The following is a 22,254-nucleotide window of genomic DNA, read 5'->3' on the forward strand; positions in this document are numbered from 1 at the left end:
CACAGTTTAATCTTAAAAAAAGGTACAAGAGGAAAAAAACGATTTACATGATTTACAACCATTTTATTTAATAGTAGTAATTCTTCAGATATGCCTTTGACTTGTCCAGACATCCATCTCCGTGAAATAAGATCAAGGACATCCCATTCATGATGACTCATGACATGATCTGTCCTTGAACTAAACTGTCTCCGTGTCTCTGTGTCCAGGGTGATCTGTGCTGCTCTGCAGACCCACGCCACCCGCAGACATGTTTTAAGGACAGCGCCAGAGCCACCATGAAAGGGTTAGGAGCCAACCGCAGTCGTCACCTGTCTGACTCCTGCGAGCCCATGGGAGGGTCCCAGAAGCCCCTCTGCCCCATGACCTCCGACCCCCACGGCTCGTTCATGCTGACGTCCACCATGAGCCACTACGGCACGCTGGACCCCCACTTCCACCAGTTCCCCGCCAGCGGCCCCGCCCAGCTGCCCCCCGACTGCCTGCTGCCCTTCAACCAGATGTCCAGCAGCAGCACCTTCCCCCGGCTCCACTTCACCTCCCAGCAGGCCGACCAGGCCGTCTGCCCCCAGGGCTGCATCACCGGCGCGGGGGGTCCCGGAGCCAGGCAGGGCAGCAGGGGCAGCACCCTCTCCGGCTCCCTCTCCGTGGGCATGGGCCTGGGCCTGGACCTCAGCGGGGCCCCGATGTTAACCAGCGGCTCGGCCACCATCTCCTCGGCCACGGCGGCCAAGATGAACCGCCTGCCCTCCAACCTGCTGGACCAGCTGGAGCGCCACCTGCCCCTGCAGCGCGACGGCTTCAGCACGCTGCAGTTCCACCGGGGACGCATGTCCAAGCAGCGCAGCGAGAGCCCCGGACGCATCCGCCACCTCATGCACTCGGTGCAGAAGCTCTTCGCCAAGTCCCAGTCGCTGGAGGGCTCGGCGATGAAGGGCAGCCTGAACGGCCGCACCGCGGCGGGGCCGGGCGGGGACGCCGGGGACGAGGGTTGCCGCGTGACCCGCCGGAGCAAGAGCAAAGACAGGGCCAAGACGGAGGGGTCCAAGCAGAGGCCGAGGCCCAACACGATAGCGCTGTGGAGCTCGGACGACGCCCTGGACAGCGACCCCACGGGGCTCATGGCGGTGGGGTACCGCAACCCCCTGAGCATGATGACACTGGGGCGGGCGGTGTCGGACAGCCAGGCCCCCCTCCGACACCCCATCCCGCAGGGATACAACACCATTGCGGCATCTCACACCCTGAGGACGTCCAAGAGCAGCGGGGACCTCAAGTTCCTGGCGTGCCAGGGGACCATGCAGTTAGAGGGCCAGGCGGAGGAGGCCCGGGGAAGGGCCGGCAAGGAGGGCACGCTGGTGAAGAGGGGGTCGTGGTCCACGCTGACCCTCACCCAGGCCAGGCAGGTCTTACAGAAGGGCTCGGCGTCGGTCAACAAGGCTCTACTGAAATCGACTAAGTCGTGCCACCAGGACCTGGCACAGCAATACCTTCAGGTGGGCTTTCCGTTTCATTAGCAATCTGGCCCGCAGATCGATATCATTAATCACCATCCTGAATTTTCTGTTTAATTGTTTTTTCGTTCCTAAGGAATGCTTGGCAAAGGCTTTTCAGGTTCTGCCCGGTAATGAGGTAATTAAATTACATAGAGAAAAAAAAAGGTTCCTAATTTCCCATTGTTAATTAATAAATATATACTTTTTTTATTATATTATAAAGAGAGCTCTAACGAGTATTGTTGTTTATCTTTCTCTGTGCCAGATATTATTCTAGGAATGGAGTTTTGTATTTTTTTAACTGGGGGACTGCACAACCACACAATATGTTCAAAATGGAACAAAATGTTCCATAGGGTACACAGATTAATAACGCCACAAGCCAAATCCACATGCGTCCATGTGTAGAAAGGCCCATTCTAACACGTTTTGAGCAGATGATCACATGACCACATAACCTACTGTATATACATATATATATATTTGTGTCCTGCAGGTTCCACTGGGGGACTGGTCCGGCTCTCTGTGCCCAGGCAAGGCTGGGGGGACAGAGATCCCCTGCAGGAGGATGCGCAGCGGCAGCTACGTCAAGGCCATGGGCGACGTGGAGGACAGCGAGGACTCGGAGGGGAGCCCCAAACCCTCGCCCAAGTCATCAGCCCGCCGCCAGAGCTACCTGAAGGCCACCCACCTGTCCCTGAGCGAGCAGCCCGCTCCTCTTCTTCCACGCAAGTGAGTCCCACCACGCTGCTTCCTCCAGTAGCCCACCGTCGCTCGTGATAATAATAACAACACCTTATGCTTCGTCCATTAAAGACAGTGACTCAGTCGGCGAGTCAATTAATCAAATTTTATTTGTGTATAATAGTGTGACTAACATAGCAATAACAAGGAATATAATGAGAATCAAAGAGCTAAGCTGAACATAATCGTAAACTAAAGCATTTTAGTTCAGTGAGTAGGTTAGTGAGTAGGTTTATTTGTTCATTCATTGCTTGGTTGAAAATGGAACGTGAAAGTATTATCCATTCATAAAGTAATACAAATTCAAAATGCTGTTTTATATATTTATTATCTCTGAGACACTGTCTGAAAAGCTCGTCACCAGGGGGCAGCATCTTGCCACAAGGAAAACTTTAAACCGACATCAAAGCACTCAAAAGCACAGCAAAGCAATACTATGATATTGATATTAAACTATCAACATATTCAAATCATATTATCATTACTATACATAAATTTGAATATATTTTCTTTAAGAAGAAGAGAAACAAAGAAAAAAGCTAATCATATTGACTAAAGAAAACATGGGTGAAATGTGTTGCCCTGTGCTTTACCCCTACGTCAGTACGGACAGGCCTCGTTGCTACAATCTCATGCGGGAGGACTTTCTCTGGTGTCCGCTACAAAGTGCATGCTCTATGCAGCAGCTGAGGTCAGTGTTGTCTAGTAGGCACGGTCGGCTAGCGTGGACTTCTGCCCCCCAACCTACCCAAACCCTACCACCACTAACTACCCCCAGCACCTACCAGCACGGCCTCTCTCTATTTCTCTGTTCTCTTCAACCTTCCCAGTGTCCTGCCCTTCTTCTTCTCTGGTTTATGTAATTTACCTTGCAGGTATCCCTCAGTGATGTTCTAGTAACCTGTGACACCCCCTGTGACACCCGTTCACCTGTTGCGTGGTCATTACATCATCATTGCATCCTCATTGATCATGATGGTATAAAGTTCCTCCACTCTGGCACCTCCCACGTATATATATCCCACTGTACATCCCACCAACAGCAGCACCACCCAGCACAGACACAACCTGCATGACCCAGTGTTACCCATTTGTTTGAATAGTTTAACCTAAAATCATCTCACCCATTCATCTTAACTACAAAATACCAGTGCTGCTGGATGTCTTTCATCAGGGAACCGCCTTGTTACTTGGGGAGTTAACTCTGAAACACTTCACCCCACAGCTCGCTTCCGTATCTAAAAGAGCAGTCTACGAACCGGAGCCTGGACAACCTGGATTGCTTGGTGGGTCCGTTGGAAGCTCCTCCCTGCCACTGGAGCAGTGACTTCAAACACAGCTTTGGGACCCTCGGCAGAGGCATTGGTGCTCAGGTACGGATTTAATTCAAGTCAACTTTATTGTCAAATATGCTATATGCACGACATACAGCACAGATGAAATTTCGATCTTCTCGGACCCACGGTGCAAACAGGCAATAAAAAATAAATTCTCTACACATCATGTTTTTATTGTGTGCAAGAGGAGCAAAGTTGGTTCATGTTTTTAAACTATAATGCATTGAATATATGAGACCTATGGAATGTCATTCAATCATAAATAGCAATCTGGTAACGCTGACATTACGCATGGCTTGTGAGATATCTTGTTCACGCATGAATAGAGAAGATAACCTACACATAAACATCACGTGCATGAGATAGCTTCAAAACAACTGGCCGGTGGACAGAAGTAGTTATATGAACAAGCAAACCAAACATGTCTGGTTATGTTTAGACCTGTTATTTTTAGGCCCATTCATGTGAAGAAAGATGAATCAGTGTTGTGAATTACGGCTCTACCCCTTTCGCTGACCCTTAAATCCCCTCCAGTGTGCGGGGCATTCGGGTGCATGCCCACAAGACCTGACCTGTGCGCATGTTCTCCCAGGTGTGTGGGCAGCTCTGCGGTCGCACCGTTCCTCCGTATTATGAAGGCGAATCCCAGGCAGTGGACGCCTTGGATCTTCCGGCCGCCACGTGCTTCCGCTCGCGTAGTCATAGTTACCTGCGGGCCATCCAGGCCGGCTGCTCCCAGGACGACGACACGGCCTCCATGGACTCCGACTCGCCCCCACCCACCTCTGTGGGGTGTGCCTACAGCTCCCAACCCAGTGAGTATATAACACCCAGGATACGCTGGCGGGTGAGGTTATGAATGCATTCAGTTGTTTATTGGAGAGGCTGAAGAAGATTAATGAAAAGTGCTGACTGCTCTTTCTCCATTTTATCTTATCAGATAACACAGAGCCTGTGATATATATATACATATAAAATGTATTATATATAATGTTCATAAATCTTTGGTGTACTTAAGGTAACGTATGGCCTAATAAGGAAATATGGACCCATGGTCTGTTTGTCTTTATTGAGTGTTTTGAACATATAATCAAACATTTATATCTAAACCGCCAATGTGAACAACTAAAATGTTGTTTTATATGAATCAAAATCAATTATATAAAATAGTGGAATTAATTGTGTGGTTTGTACCAGAATATATCGAGAACCACCAGCAGAAAATTAAACTTGAAATAATAACAAGTTACGATTTAAATGTTTTTATTATTTAAAGTATTTTTACATATTATTTATTTATTTATTAACTGGAGATAAAGCCTAAAGGGTGGATTATTAACAATAATACATCAGTGTAGGTATATACAACGAAATGGCTACGGCGAAATCTATTGATCAACCTTGAAGTGATATACACCCGGTCCTGGGCCCATGGGTCCGGACTACCCGGTCCAGTACCGGTCCACCACCGGTCCACCACCGGTCCACCACCGGTCAACCCCGGGTCCCGCGTCCAGACTGTGAGCTCCCCTTCCCGCGGCTGCGCTGGTCAAACAAATGAAACGTACCTGCATTGACGCACATGCATGAACGAGGATATGACTCATCCGGACCAATCGCATGGCTTATCGATGTCACCGAGGACGGGAATCATCCAATCGCGTTCACCGTGCGCCTCTGGGCAAAACGTGGACTCCAATCCTCATTGTTTAGGGCGTGTTCTTCAAATCTTTTCTTCAGAGCGTCGTTGTGTGTGTGAGAGACAAAACGAAAGACATCCCTCTGCTTCACTCCATCGCGACTGATTTTTTTTGAATGGAATAGAGCTAAGGACGGCCCAGACATTTACGAGACGGTAAGTGAACGAAGCGCGGTTGTTAATACACTGGTTGTCGTGTTATGGAGGTTAGCAGCCGGCTAACTCTGGCGGCTAACCTCCACCGTGGAAAGAAAGGGGAGAAATCGTGTCGTTAGCAGTGGCTAAGATGCTAGCCACTGGGCTGAATAACAGTCACGTTATACTCCTGATGGCCCAACCTGAAGGACCAACTCACAGATGCTTTGTTAGTATCACTGTGGAAAAACACGATTACGTTGCTTCCATTTTCTACAAGTACATGAGCGACATCTGGATACTGGCTTTCAGCCTGGTTTTCTCCCAATGTGATCTGGCTGTGTGAAGCCAGCTAACCCCAGCTCAATTACGCATCACGGGTTCTGTAATACAATAAAAAACCGTGAGTGTATGTGGTCGGCATGTTAACCCTAAACACTGTATTGTGGTGAATCGTCAACGTGGATATGGGTGTGATCGCTAGGTTTATTAAACGTCTCTACATTAAACCCGCCGTGCTCTGCTGTCTGGGTCTAACGTTACGCCCTGCCAGCAGCTCATAAGGGGAGAGCTTGCCTGGTAACGTTAAAGTTATAGGCGACTGACACAGTTTATTCAAGACGTTATAAAACAATTTAACACTTGTTAAGCTGTACAGTTATCAACTATGGCGCTCCAGTAATTAAGATGTTCATCTGCGGATAGAGTCCCCACTAACAAGTCCATAACTCTAGAGTAAACTTCTGCAGTAAACTGCTTGGTAACCATGGACTGTTCTCCTCCCTGTTAGTAAACGCTCTTGCGCTAGAATCTATTTCCTTGGGCAATGGATCTTGGCATCATGTCACAGAACCTGTTGCGCTGTTTATTGCAGTAATTTTCTTAACCCATCTGTTCTCGTTGCTTGTCTGGAGTACTTTTCAGACGCGAAGACAATCCATATTTTTTTATTTTCTTTGGTGTTTGGTATTTGGAATCCTTGGAGATATTCCACCTCTAGTGGTGTCAAATGAACGCCTGCTAGGAAGTGGATGTCTTCTGCACTGACTGGACCAATGTTATATTTAGTACTACTCAGAATAATCCCTAATAGAAAGATCTCCATTCTTAATGGGCACTAAATATTGATCTTATTCATAATTGTTTTTTTGTTTTCATGCCATGATTAGCCTCTATGTAATGTTATTTTTTATATTTGGTTGCCTTAATTGTGTCAGAGAAATGCATCTAGTATAGAAACGTGCTCCATATGCCAAGCGACATTGCACATTACATTGATAGACTATGAGTCACCCCCACCGTCTTCCTCTTAGTATCCACGATGAGGTAATCTGTGTGACTCAGTGGGTGAAGCCGACTCTAGTTTCACAATAAGGTCAGCAGCAGTTTCAGGTTTACAGGTGTACGCGCACCGTTATCTGGTATCTGTTGTTTTAGATGGGGTTATTATCCCAATAACATGCCACATTGTATATTTACTCATGTTGAGTTATACAACCTGTTAACAGACCTGCATCTCACATACTTTTGATTAGATCTGTTTTTATTAGACTACACAAACAATCTGGTGTATTGTTCTAGCAGTGGCACATTCTTTAAAAATATATTTTGTACCAAGACTTCCTACTCTTGTCACTACGAATACATTCATGTCATGATCACACCTTGACCAATTGTAGCTGACACATTGAACAATAGTGGCACTTGTCTAGTAATCATGTGGTACTATGCTATCAATCAGTTTAGGTGATTCAGGACTCAATGCTTGCACTATGAATGCTCAACTGAGCAATGTAATTTGATATTGTCTTGAGCTCTGCATGTTAAAAGCAAGTTTTGCTACCCTAGCTGTCAGAAGTGTTTGCTTTATCAATCATCATTGAAAACTCTGTTTTCTTTTTGCTTTGAAATAATCTATTCTCTTCAAACAAAGAACCTGGTTGGCTGTTTATTGTCTCATGCAATAGATATCTCTCTTTGACTGTTTACTTCCTGCCTTTCTGGGCCTCAGGTTGACAGTGAAACAATCCATTTTGTTGGTCAAAACAAAAGGCATCAACGCCGTGCCTGTGTGTACCATTTGGAAAAACTTTTATATTGGGTTCACGCTTTGTGAATGTTGAGTTGAGGTCAACTCTAAAGCCTAATGCTAACACTTTGTCTGGCAAAATGACAAATGTGATCAGAGTTAGAAAATCCCATGGGTGTGTTTTTGTGTCGGTGGGTTAGTGAGACTTCTCTGATAAGTAGTCTATGTTGCTATGTTAACTTTATTCTTTGGAGATTATTTATTATTTTTATGTTACTGAAGCTTGATTTAAACAAATTTGACACAAGCAAAGTGTGTGGTGAAGATACATGACACCAATGGGGTTATTCCTGTTCCTTATCATTTATAATTGAAGTTGTTCCATAAACACTAGCTTGAGCACACTCTAAATATTTACCATCATACATGCATCAACTTGTAAATAAAACAGATTAAGCAAGATGCAAATGACAAGCAAAGGGTAATATATCCATTTGGGATGGAGCCTTGATTAAGACTTTTGAACAATTGTTGTTTAAGCATTCAAGACTGAATTAAGTGTTGGTCAAGATGGTAGCTACACTGAGGATGAATAATCGCAATTGATCTGTTGCAGATGACAGAGCCAACAGCAGGCTGGACGGTTTTATTAGACATGCACATCCTGCAGCAGGAAGAAGGCTTTATAGCTTTTACCCTCTTTAACCTCAGACCAAGAAAGATCCGGTGCAGCGCCTTGGATATCATTATTGAAACGTTTTTCTTTATTCCGGTTTTCCCGTTTCAGAAAACCGAAACGGGAAGATGCAGTGCCGTGCCCTCTATCACAGGGGCATGCTTCAGGGCACACTGGAACAGCCAGCAGATAGTCACTCACAATTTGAACACTGGGTTACCTGCCTACTCGGATCGCAGACCTGCTATTAGTTGACACTGACTCATGATTGATTGTGTGCCTGTGTTGTAAGCATTCGCTCTGTCAGCGGTAGGACTAAAATGAGCAAGCTTAATGTAAACTCTGCACCTCTCTTGGGAGACACTTCTTATCAGGAAGGGATGTCCATTATCCTAAGTGGTTAAGACACACAGCTGTCCATTACAAGCACTTTTTTAGTAAAGAGGTATTAACAACAGCAGAACATGCATGAAAAGAACTTGAGTCAGCTGCAGACTGACTGTTGCAAAATAGCGCTAGGGTGTTGATAGTGTGTTAGGTTGTGATAGGGTGTTGAGAATGATGATGTCATTTAGGCCTACCTAAATCCATGGATCTCTACACACTTCTCATTTGTCACTGGTTTTAATTGAGCCTCAACATCTCTGGCTTTACAAAGACTGCCGCAGCAGATTAACTCTAGCCATGTCCAAAGAAGCTTATCAAGCCGAAAAAATGGATGCAGCCACAAAACAGCCGGTCTACTCACTGGGCACCAGGCCCGTTGGTAGTGGTGTTTGAGCGGGCCATGATGGAACAAATCACCCAGGGACACGAGACTGGTTTGGGCTCCTTCCCCAAGGGTGTCGGTAATCTGCACGTGGCCCACTTTGTAAAGACCTGAAGCTCACAAGCAATATTAAGTCCTTATTTGGTGATGCTTAGAATGAATAGATTTCACATCCATTCCCTTCCTCCCAGTTGTAAATTCTCAGCTTTTAATGTAGATCACGTCAGGAATATGTAATTGGAGCATATTTGTATATTTTCAAGGCACAACACAAACGGTACATTCATTTCTTGAAATGCCCTCTTATTAATGTGAGCTATTCCAAAAATGTGTGCCATTTCTGAGGGTCATTATGATTACAATAAAGTACATTATTCCCCTTGTTGGTTGATGGATTTCAGCCAAAAATACTTTCAGGGTCCAATGGTAGTGTTTGTGGGAACACTGTATATCAGTGGAGCTGTTTCCAGACCTTTTTTTTTGTCATTGTTTGTGTCCCTTGTTGGCAGGGTTTAACGATGGGTGTAATCGTGAGTCACAGCGTGCCTCACGCCTGAACTCCAGAGCCCTGGGATTGTAGGGTGCTGCTGTAGCAGGAATTTGGATCCACACTCCGAGAATGAGAGCCAATGACGACTGATGGATTATTCTATTTCATATTTATGTTAAGCTTGCTTGTGATTTGCCTACACGAAGCGCCTGCTATTTGAACACCGTAGATGAACTGGACTTGGAGTATAACTCTTTTCTGAGTCTCTCAAACAGTCATTAATCACCGTCATCCAGCTGTTAAAATACATGTCCTCCTCCCTCTTCCTCTGTAGAACGACTATGTTATTTCACTCTAGTTGGCCTGCCTCAGCCCACCGCAACCCTACAATTAGCTACTGGTGACGGAGTAAGAGTCACCCTCCTCGTGGCAGAACTTTTCCTTGGCTGCGTGACACATCCGGCTCGCTGACGAGTGAGCCCCTCTCGGGCCTAATTGTGAATCATTTTTATTGCATTGTTTTCGGGGTGTTGGGAGATCTATTGAGTGAGTGTTTATTTGTCTGTTGGAGAGGGTTCCAGTAGTTCAACAGACTACGCTTTGTTGGCCGGGATTTGATCTTGCGGTTGCTGTGACGACCTTTCTGGATTTTAAGTAAAAGTGAAGAAAGCAGAGTATTTGAGGCGTGAATGGAGATGATGGGCAAAATATATATTATATATATATTATGTTATAAATATGAGAAGTGCAAAGATCCACTGGCGAATTTGTTGTAATCAGAAATTTTAATCTATTGGATCTTTTTGTACATATGTATGTTTTTTTTTTGGAAACCTGAGAACGCATAAAGTCGGAACCATCTTACAGTGAAGAGTCAGTCCATGCAATGTAACTGTTTAGCAAATGAGACCAGACTTAACTTAGGTTACTTAGGTAACTCTTAAGTCAGTCTTTAAAAAGATGAACGTCAACAAATTAACTCTTTGTTCAAAAACTCTTATTACACTGTGGTTATGTATTCATGAAAAAGCAGATGATGTTGCAGAACAATACCATGTGCATTGATTGTATGTAAATTAGTGTGTGTACTGCACTTTAATAAGGTTAGTGTTGCATGGTATACCGATACAGGAACCCTATCACAATACCCTGCCATTTAAAAGGGTACATACACAAATGAGTTTGCAACTTTTTATACTGATAAAATTGACGGCATCAGACGCGCTATCAATGTCTCCACTTTAAACAAAAATGTTGGACTACCACCCTGTTCAGGCAAAAGTAACGTGGCAATGAAATGCTTTAATGTCATAGACTCTAACTCTTGTGGAAACTGTGACACAACTAAAGCCATCCACCTGTTGCCTTGATACTTTAGCTACCAACCTCTTTAAGAATGCTTTTGACTGCCTAGCAATAGACATATTGCAAATAGTTAACAACTCTCTCCAATCAGGCAATATCTCAAAAGCCTTAAACTGCAGTTATTAAACCTCTTTTAAAAAAGCGGAGCCTAGATGACCCCTTCACAGCACCGAGACTGCCCTTATTAAAGTTGTAAACGACATCCGTCTTAACACACTCTGGCAAAATCTCAATGCTAATGCTACTAGACCTCAGTGCTGCATTCAACACTGTAGACCATACAATACTTTTGGACATTAGAAAACTGGTTGGGGCTTTCAGGCACCGTCTTAAATTGGTTTAGGTCCTAGCTACAAAATAGGAACTACTTTGTTTCCATTGGCATCTTTGTTTCAGAATCAACAAAGTGACATGTTGGGTGAGTCCCACAAGGTTCGATCTTAGGACCCTCTCTATTCAACATCTACATGCTCCCACTAGGGAAAATCATGCAAAATAACAATATTGACCATCATTGCTATGCTGATGACACGCAAATCTATGTATCGCTATCACCAAATGACTATCAGCCCATAGATCTGTTGTGCCAGTACATTGAGCAAGTCAAAGACTGGATGTGCTGAAATTTCCTTCAACTAAATGAGGACAAAACCGAGATAATTGTATTTGGTGCTAAAACCGAAAGGCTTAAAGTAACCCAACACCTTCACTCTCTGTCCCTGAAAACCTCTATCAAAGCCAGAAATCTAGGGGTTATCATGGATTCAGATTTACATTTCGACTGTCACATCAAATCAGTTACAAAATCTGCATATTATCACCTTAAAAACGTAGCAAGACTTAGAGGGCTCATGTCTACCGAAGATTTACCAAAACTTGTACATGCCTTTATCACTAGTAAGCTTGATTACTGCAATGGTCTCCTTACAGGTCTCCCAAAAAAAACTCTAAGGCAACTACAGCTTGTTCAGAATGCAAAATTTGAACATATTACACCAATTCTTAAATCGTTACATTGGCTCCCTGTATGTCAGAGAATTGATTTTAAAATCATGTTGCTAACCTATAAATCCCTACATGGTTTAGGGCCAAAATATTTAACTGATATGCTTCCACTACATAAGCCTTCTAGGCCACTAATGCCGCTTTTCCACCGCCAGTACCAGCTCGACTCGACTCGACTCGACTCGCCACGCCTTTTTTGCGTTTCCATTGGCAAAAAAAGTACCCGGTACCTAGTACCGGGTACTTTTTTTTAGTACGTCGAGGTTCCAAGCGAGAGGAGTAGGTACTTTTGTGTGACGTAAACAGGCTGCTGGTAACTGATTGGCCAGAGGCTGTAAATGGGAATAATCACTCAAAGTTAAGTTGTGTCCGGCGTGGTTGGAGTCCACGAACCCGCTCCCGAGGGGGACACTGATCAGCGTTTCGCCGTGTGTGTCGCTCCTTTCCCGGGGCTAGAGTTAGGCTGTGCGTCGTTATGTGTGTCGGGCGTGGTTGTGTGTGTCCGGCGTGGCTGGAGTCCACGGACCGGCTCCGGAGGATCAGCGTTTCGCTGTTTCGTTTCAGTGTCGTTCCTTTCCTAGGGCTCGAGTTTCGCCTCTATCAACGTTACCGTATGACAACAATAGACGCGCAGTCATTGCGCTTTTTATTTTATTTCCCATCATAACCTTTCCCGGGAATCAGGAAATAGTCTTGATCAGATTCAGATTTCCCGGGAATCGCGTCTCCCGTGATTAAAACCTAATGACGACCCGCCCATGGTGGAGAGGTTCTTTTCTACGACCCGCCCACATTGAAGAGGTACTTTTTTAGATGGAAACGCAACCAAACCGTGTTGAGTCGAGGCGAGTCGAGTCGAGTTGGTACTGGCGGTGGAAAAGCGGCATAAGATCTTCTGAGACCAATCTGTTAATTATCCCAACATGAAGTCAACATGAAACATGGGGAAGCAGGATTTAGTTACTATGCAACAAATAGCTGGAATAAACTCCCTGAGGATTTAAGTCTTGCCCCAACTCTGACAGCTTTTAAAACAAGACTTTTATGTTTGCTTTAGCTTTCTGCTAAATCTTAAATCTACAATGCTTTTTTAACTTTGCCTTTATTTTCTATCTGTTTTATCTTATTACTAACTTTACCTATTTTTACCAGAGAGATACATGATCTGATACCAGAGAGACCCCAGAGAGTACGCGGGTAAGGACCAAGTTCCTTTAGGTCGGGTCAGAGTCCCGACGCGGGTAAGGACCAAGTTCCTTTAGGTCGGGTCGGAGTCCCGACGTGGGTAAGGACCTAGTTCCTTTAGGTCGGGTCGGAGTCCCGACGTGGGTAAGGACCAAGTTCCTTTAGGTTGGGCCGGAGTCCCGACGTGGGTAAGGACCAAGTTCCTTTAGGTTGGGCCGGAGTCCCGACGTGGGTAAGGACCAAGTTCCTTTAGGTTGGGCCGGAGTCCCGACGTGGGTAAGGACCAAGTTCCTTTAGGTCGTGGAGAGACGACGTGTGTCTGGGTCAGACTCCCAGGATAAGGACCAAGTTCCTTTTGTTCGGGCTAAGTCCCGAAAATTGCATGACGTGGGTATCAGAGACTGTTCATCTTAAATACATTGCACTTTCTAAAATGCTTCTTTTTTTTTTACTTTGCCTTTATTTTCTATCTATTTTACTTTTTTACTTATCTATTATTTTATTTTATTGTATGACAATGTTTATATGTGAAGCACTTTGAGTCTGCCTTGTGCTATATAAATAATGTTGCCTTGCCTTGCCTACATTACCCCGTTTTATTACTATTGTCTGGTATAGATAAGTGTGTTAAGTAATATTTCCTAGGATTTTCTTCAATGTGTGAGCAAGGGACAGTGTGTATACAGTGCTTTGTATCACCTCCCTGCAGGCATGGTGTCATCAGTTATTATTTTCTCTCATATGCATGCTAGCTTCCATTTGAGAACCAGAGGCATTTCTGCAAGTAACTCTAAACTGGCCCATAGTCTGAATGAAGCACTACTTATTTCATTCACTGTGCATCAAGTGGATGACATCTATCAAAAAACATTCAACACCAAACGATGCGTTTGTTGCTTGCCATCATCGCGGATAAACTGATAAGCAAAAAACTTAAAAGTATTACTTTGAAGACATGCTTGACTGCAAAACACAGGATATCTTCAATGTCCTGCTTTGCTAAATGTGACCTTGGCCGGAGAGTTTTTACTCTTCATAATTTCAAGCTTCTTTCGACAGGCCTCTCGCAGCTATGCTCTCTCCACTGCCACAATTATTACTTATTATTGACATTTCTTACAATTTATTAAGAAGAAACTTAACATTTGGGAAAAAGTTTTTGAAGATTTTGTTAAACCATTAAGTTAAAACTATGCTGTTTAACAAGTGTTCTGGTTGCAAATATATATAGTTAACTATAATAAATGTACATAAACTTAAGTATATGGGATATCAGATTACTGCATGCCATGTAAAAGCTTTCTTAACCCTATGACCGTGAAAAACCTATTCATGGTCAAAAACAGCTTACATGATCTGCAAGTCTTGCACTTCATGGGGATGAGGATCAAACCCAGGATTATTAGCCTGCACACTGCAGTAGTGACCTAAATTTCACTGAACACAAATTACTCAATGCACCTCCTTGGCGGAGCTCTGCACTCCTGATGTTGTAGGTGTATGGTATTGTTTGAGTATCGGTATCGAGATATTTAGGCAAGTATCGTATCCAAGTAATAATTCTGGTATTGTGTCAACACGTTCCCTTGCTAGTTGGCAAGATATCATTTTAAACACGTATTTAATTGACAACCGTGGGTTCACAATAAATCTTATGTGTGGAACTTTGAAGGAACATCATGTGACAAATATACTGTTTTCAATTATACAATTACCATGATATGTCATCAGAGATTAACGGAGCATACTAAATCGGAATACCGGCTGTGCCTGACGACAATGCTCCAGTATAGCTCCAGTATACTCTCCAGCATGTTCACACTGGTACACTGGTAAATCTACACTAGTAAATCTTGGAGTCTCATTTGAAAGATGGAGACAGCTCTCAAGACGGATGCCACATGATCATTTGAAATTTATTTATCATTTGAAAACGATAAATAAACTGCAAACGTTTACAACACAAATTGTATACATTAGCTGATCAACTTACAGTGCATGACTCTATGTTGCTGGTCATCAATGGAAGTCTAGTCTTAGTATACACTCGTATGGATGCAAATTAATGACATAATGTTTTGTATTTGAAAAGGCATTGTGTTTTTTTATATGGAAATGTTAATACCCTTCAATTCACAACATTTAAATATTATACTTTGAATTCAAAGTCATCTGAATTTCAGTCTTGAATTCACTTCTTTGAAATTGAAATATGACATTTCAAGTGGTGCTGTTCAAATATGTTTTACCAGTGTTTCCCACAGACCAGGTAGCAAAGTGTGGTGCCCCCCTGCAGGGTTGGCAACTTTTGGTTTTTGGCTGGAGTGAGACTGTAGAATCTTATAATGCTTACATTATAACAGGGTCCACGGGTGGAATTGTTGACCGGGGGGGGAGAGTTGTGTTGGTTTGCGGGTGGACGGGATTGTTGTGTTGGATTGCGGGCAGACAGGATTGTTGACGGGGGGATGCGGGGGAGGGTTGGTACGGGCTGGCGGAGTTTTTGATGGGGGGTTAGGGTTAGGGTTAGGGTCAGCCGCAGCAATTTAGCACTCGTCCGAAGCAACAAGAGATTTAACGGGTATTTTTCTTTTTTTGGCGTGACATTTGTTGTGAGAGCGTGAGATATTTATACTTAACTTTAACTTAACTTTAACTTTAACTTTGTTTAACTTACTCATTACCCCTTATGAATGCTTGTTTCCATGTTACATATTGCACCTTTTTAAAGACCCTTTTATTAATCTAGATAGACATCAAGATAATACAAATTATCTTTTGTATTCTCCAGCAGGCTGTTGAAATACTACAGGGTAACAATGCCAGTGGATCATATTTTTATCCAGCAGCTGTTCAATCTAGGCTCTATCTCCCAATGAAAAGTAGGACCTAGTTTCCATACTATCAGTCCCTGGAGATAAGGGGGTGGAGGCAGGGTGTGATAATGACGTCAATGGAACACAGTCTGTAGGTTCACAGGTAGTGCAGTGAGTGCACTCTGCAGCCCAGTAGGGAGGGTTCAGGAAAACAAGTAGCGGGATTGTTTTTGCAGGTAGCCGGTGGATGTGTCTGTATAATGGGCTGCAGCTGGATGGATTGCTAGCTGGATGCTTGATGTTCATCATGGTTGAAGTTCTGGCCCTCTGGCATGGACGAAAACAATCCAAACAGCAGAGAGCCCTGAAGTCAACCCGCCGTTTCCATCTTTTGTTTTCCAGCTGCGGTCAGTAGGAAGGCTCCCCCAGTCCCCCCCCGCACCACCTGCAAGCCGCTGATCTCCATCACGCTGCAGAGCAGCACCGAGTCGGCCCAGGACAACTACCTGGAGCAGCAGGAGCACGCCAGCGACGCCAACAGCCAGTCCGGACGCAGCAACTCCTCCGACAGCCTCTGTAGCATCCGCACCGGCACTCTGGCTAAGGGCACCCTGCCCCCGGCCCTGGCCCCCGTCTCTACTCCCGCGCCCGTCGCCACCTTCGTGGCCCCTCTCCCTGCCTCCATCCCGGGCCTCGCTCTGTCCGCCTCCGTCACCCACATCCCCGCCACCACCACCGCCGCCCCTCCACCCCCGGTGACCCCCATCCCTGCCCCTCGTGACATCTCCGCCACTACCGCGGCCGCCAACACCACCGTCATCTCCACTGTCTCCACCCTCAGCACCACCGTCACCACCACCTCCTCCTCTACTCAGTACAAGAATGACACCGTGAGCTGCAGGCTCATCTCAGAGAAGTTTGTCATCAGCGAGCCCAAGAGGAAACTGTCTTCCATCGGAATACAGGTAACGCACCAGCCCCTTGTTTAAGGTGTGGTTCTCAATGTATTGATCGATCCTGGTTACTGTCAGTGCATGCAGGCAAGGCTTCCGTGGATAAGGTGTAGTTTTGTTGTGCTTGGCAGGTGGACTGTGTGGTGCCCATCCCAAGAGAGAAAGCTCTATCCCTGACCTCGCCGCTCAGATTCCAGTCCATCGGAGTCCAAGTGGAGAACGGCCGGCCGTAAGATCTCTACTTTTTGCCATAGTGTTAATCTAATAGCGCATTAAAGGTACTATGCGTATGAATTCCCTTCTCATTACTGGCCTCTTTGGCCGGTAAGTGAACTGCAGCCTGCTCCAGCTCCAGAGTGCAAGCTCAGTGACAGTTGGTTGAGACAATAACCATTCTATTATAATCATTAATAAACGTTATAGACATTACTAAAGTTATAAAAGAACATCCACTTTTTCCATTATCTGCACTTAAACATCACTTCCTTCCTTTTTCCCGGCAAAACAGTGCATTATAATGATAGAAATCAGCCCAAAGACCCTTCTATGCATCGGAGAAAGTCAGGATGCTCTTAAGTTAAATAACTATTGTAAATGTATATTGGTAATTTAGAAGATGAATGCATTTAGGAATCCTAACCCCTTTAAAATCCAACTTTGTTTAGTCTTTTTGCGGTATGATTTACTCCCATCAGATCAGGATCACGTATTCATACCAGATTCCCTCCGAGGTTCTGAAGCTCCAGGCCTTTCCCTTCCTAGTGTACCTTGTTTTGTTTTCTCCTCCCACCCCGATTAATCCGGCTGACTGGCTCTCACTGCGCCGCTGTCAGTAGCCCTGTCGCAATCCACTAGCCTTTCCCAGCAGAGTCGTGGGGCAAGGTCACACAGCAGTCAGTCCTGATTGATGCTCTGTAGCTCTGGTTCTGACAATAGTGAAGTGACCATTGTAGGGGGGGTGCTGGTCGTTCACAATCCCCAGCGCATTGTAATTTGCACTAATCACATTTAGTCTCCACTGCACTGTGCCACCTTTGAGGGCAGCAGTCCATCTTGCTTTATGTGGTCTCGTCTCCCCTCTGCTCCCCTCGTCCGCCACACTCTCTGAAATGGGCTCAGGTTCCGGTTGCCTCGCCGCCACTGCTGAAATCTATAATATGTCATTGATAATCTTTAATTTCCATATAAACACGTCTGCATTAATCAGACAGTTGGATTAATCACCACAGACTGGAAAATGGGTGGAGAGAGGGAATGACATGTAGCATAGGTCAGAATCGAGCCTGGATCGGGTTAGAAGTTACTAGTTACAAGGCGTATCCCCGATGAGGTTAGCACACCCAGGGCCTGGGCTCAGACGTCCAGCTATGTTTCCTTGTTCTTGCACTCAATCGGTTGTACTTGAATGTGTGTGTGTGTGTGTGTGTGTGTGTGTGTGTGTGTGTGTGTGTGTGTCTCCAGTCTCAGCCGGGACAGCAGCATGGCCTCCAGGCAGAACACAGAGTCGGAGCCCCAGGACTCCCTGGACGCCCCATCAGCAGTCAACTGCACGGCCAACAGTCAGACCGCCACCAACACCGCTGCAAACGGCCCCAACACCGACGACAGCGCCCCCAGGTCACTGAAACACACGCCCTCCGCAACGGCCAGGATACCCACGGAGCCCCTGGCGGACCCGGCCCTGGACCCGTCATCCCTCCCGCCCCCGCACCCCAGCCTGGGCACGGAGAACGGCAGCGCGCAGCCCGGGGAGGAGGGCACGGGCGGCGGCCACTCCGCCGCGCCCGCCTGCCTCCGCGACGGGAACTGGTTCCTAAAGCTGCTGCAGGCGGAGACGGGCCGCATGGAGGGCTGGTGTCAGCAGATGGAGCTGGAGACCAAAGACAACCCGCTCTCCGAGGAGGGTAAGGGAGCCAGACAGCGCCGTGGCTTTTCCGTATGATAATCAGATTTAGGTGTACAAACGGTGCTTTGACCTTGTGGACTGACGTGAAGCGTTGACATTGGAGCGACCTGGACCACTCTGGTCTCAGGCCTGAGTGGTTATGTGGGAGGGAGGAGGACATGGCGGAGAGACAAGGAGACGGGCTCTTTACAGCTAATGGTTTGCAGTAGCGCTGCTCGTTAGGCATTAAGTAAGCACCGGTGCAGCCGAAGCAAAGCCACAGCCCACTGCTTATCTCTCCGTTTCATCTCCCGGAATACCAGAGGCTTTCATAGCTGCTTTCCCTTCTGCAGCGGCTTGAAATATGCATGAGTTAAAAAAAAAAATGGATCCAAAAATACACCTATCAGTAGATGCTCCATAACACTATAAATCCCCCTGCTTGTTATACATTAGATCGACGTCTTTTCCCCGATACTGTATTCTCTGTTTTCCGACGCGTTCCTATTGGAGTTGTAGTTTGTGCTCGCTACGAGCCATAGGAAACCTGTGCATAGATCTTATTTCCCTGCAAAAGATATGCAAACCAGACACTGCTGGTGTTGGCCTCGTTTAGTTTCACAGTACACAACCCGCATGTCTGGTGCAGCTGCTCTGCTTGTCCTCACATGAGCCTGTAATGATTTTCCCCGTCCCTCTGGTGTGCAGTGCTCGGGACGGTGCGCAGTGCAGTGGGAAGCGCCCAGCTCCTCATCGCCAGCAAGTTCCAGCAGTTCAGAGGGCTCTGTGAGGAGAACCTGGTGAGTCCTGCTGGTCCTCCCTGTCTTCCTAGTGCTCTTCACCGCTCATCCCCCCCCCTCATATCCGTATCTCGCATTCTTTTGTTCTCTGGACACTTTCACACACTTTTTGTCCAAAGTAAATACTTGGCTCGGTAATGCACAAGGATAAGTCGGAGGGAGAAGGCTTTGGATAGAGGCTCTTGGGTGCCAGAGGCAAACGCCCACATACGTGCAAACCAGCTCACCCTGACATGCTGAAACTTAAGCAGTGCTTTGCAGTACATTTAACTTGCATTGCTGCAGTCCACTGCACCCCCTGTTGGCCAATGAGCCGAATTGCAAGTCTTAACACACCAACCCTGTCATGCCTGGTTTAGGACGTGAACTCCAACCCTAGGCCTACAGCACAAGATCTGGCCGGGTTCTGGGATCTGCTGCAGCTGACCGTAGAGGACATCAGCCTGAAGTTTGACGAACTCTACCAACTCAAAGCCAACAACTGGGAGTTTCCTGAAAAACCAGCGATCAAGGTACAGAGTTTTGTATATTGCTCTTTCACAATGCAGTGGCATGGCAAATTGCAACAATACAATTGCTTTTGTTGAGTTTTTAGGTCTTGAATGCACAATGCATTTCATTTCATTTATCTAAATCTCAGTGCTCATGCAGACCATTAAACTATAAAGGAGTTTGGACAGGCTTAGGTTTTCTCACATTGATAAAACAGGCTTATCTGAGGTCCTATATCAGATCTTTGGAATAACGTTGACCAGTATGTGTGTGTCTCATTGCTGTGTGCATATGTACAGCAAACCTTTCTCCAGGTTTACACCTTTTGTGATTTCATTGCTACTGTGCTTATGAGGAAACTGGGATAGTAAGAAGTTGCATATAAAGTGGACTTTGTAATCCCATCCTAAACATAAAAACACAACTCTAAAGGAGGGAGGGGAGCGATCCAGCGTGTTTATTCTCCTGTGTCCGTCCCCAGGAGGAGAAGAAGCCCCTCTCAGCCTCCGTGCCAAAGAAACCCCTGAAGCCCAAGCTGGCGGCGGGGAAAGACCGCAGCGTGGACTCGGCCGTGGACAAGCAGCGGCAGGAGGCCAGGAAGCGGCTGTTGGCGGCCAAGCGCGCCGCCTCCACCCGACAGAACTCTGCCACGGAGAGCGCCGACAGCATAGAGATCTACGTCCCCGAAGCCCAGACCCGCCTCTGAGGGGAGGGGAGGAGCCGAGAGGAGCAGCGACTCCTCCTCCTCCCCCCATAATCCCGCCCCCTCCACCCCTACTCTCCTGGAGACACATCATCACTTATGCACACAAGCCCCCCCCCCCCCCCCCCCCCCCCAATCCCCCAGACCCACCAGGGATGACCATGCAGAAGGACAGGGGCCTGCGTAGGTCTTCTCTCCATTAGAAGGCGTGCTGGGGGGCTTTCCTGACCCCCATCCCCTTCCCAGACCCCCCCCCCCTCCGTAAATATTAGAGAACTGTCTTCCGGCTGTCGTCGGGACCGAAGAGACTTTTGACAGACGGATGTTTAAATCTAATGTTATTATTGTTATTAATATTGAGCGTATAATAATAATAATTATTCTCTCCCAAAATTATATCAAGACTGTCTTACATGTATCTTGGAGAGAGACTCCAACCTCCCCTCCCTCTCTTTTTATCGTTTTGTTCTTCCTTTTTCCTTGTGAGCTGAACAAACCTCTTGGTTGTACCAGAGGTTTACGCTGACACTCTTCTCGCCCTCCCTCCTCCACCCTCCCCCCCAGGACCCGAGTCTTCAGAAGGCAAGTCCTGCCTGGTTTACGAGCCTAGCTACCGCCACCCCCACCCCCCCTCCCCACACCACACACACACTCAGGACGCACACGCAGGTGTACTCGCTGTCTGCATAAGTCTTCCTATTCTCTCTTTGTAATAGGCCTGGCTGCCACCCCATCCAACGTGGTGTGTGTGTGTGTGTGTGTGTGTGTGTGTGTGTGTGTGTGTGTGTGTGTGTGTGTGTGTGTGTGTGTGTGTGTGTGTGTGTGTGTGTGTGTGTGTGTGTGTGTGTGTGTGTGTGTGTGTGTGTGTGTGTTACGTAAGCTTCACCGTGTAATAACTTACTTACTAGGTCGGTATGATACAACGTTACTCTTTAACATTAGACAAAGAACGACGACAACCACCACCATCCACCAGGAACCAGAGGACGCCAGTAGCATATGTTGTTGTGAGGATCACTCTCTGGTTGTTGCCATGTTCATTTTGTAAATGTTCTACAGCAGATTATTTGTTTAGAAAGAGGTCCGTGTTGAGTACCCAGGTAGTTTTTTATAGACAGAGTACATGTGCTGTCATATTTTAGCTCTCGATGCAATCATTCACTCCACTTTCTCTCTCTCACACACACACACACACACACACACACACACACACACACACACACACACACACACACACACACACACACACATGCACACAACACGCACACTACAATGCTGCTTGTGTCTGTGCAAGTCCTTTTGTTCCAAGTCTTATTTTGTTTCATATTTTTTCCTTTCCTTTTCTAACGGGATATGAGAAACGACTGAGGCGTCGGTGATGTGCACTCCAGGAGAATGCAGTAAATGTATGCATTTTAATATTCATCTGAATTTTGATGCCACTTTTCCATTCACTTTACTTTCTTTTGTACCCCTGATCATTCTACTTTGACACTGCATCCCCATGTGATGTAGGGGACCAAATCCATCACCACTTTAGCATTCCCTCTCCCACCACACTGCAGTAGTATGCTTCTCGGCTGAGCGTCGACTTGCTCCTGGAAAGGAAATCTTACTTTGTTTAGCAATAAAAATGTAATGAAATTGTACATTCAACGTAGCTATGGATATGTGT

General features: G+C 46.1%; 1 protein-coding gene across 1 annotated transcript; it reads left to right on the plus strand.

Moving 5' to 3' along the window:
• Window positions 1-278: 278 nt before the first annotated feature.
• Window positions 279-20,691, plus strand: dlgap4a (discs, large homolog-associated protein 4a; the record flags this gene model as incomplete). The annotated part of the gene is made up of 11 exons (XM_084480176.1): window positions 279-1,496; window positions 1,993-2,228; window positions 2,854-2,931; window positions 3,466-3,613; window positions 4,170-4,392; window positions 16,149-16,711; window positions 16,831-16,928; window positions 18,161-18,603; window positions 19,293-19,384; window positions 19,744-19,896; window positions 20,358-20,691. 11 exons carry the CDS (start codon window positions 279-281, stop codon window positions 20,580-20,582), a joined length of 3,477 nt encoding a protein of 1,158 aa, XP_084336302.1. The 3' UTR covers window positions 20,583-20,691.
• Window positions 20,692-22,254: the final 1,563 nt, after the last annotated feature.

The sequence above is a fragment of the Micromesistius poutassou genome, assembly GCF_964030765.1.
Source record: "Micromesistius poutassou genome assembly, chromosome: 15".
Taxonomy (NCBI): Eukaryota; Metazoa; Chordata; class Actinopteri; order Gadiformes; family Gadidae; genus Micromesistius; species Micromesistius poutassou.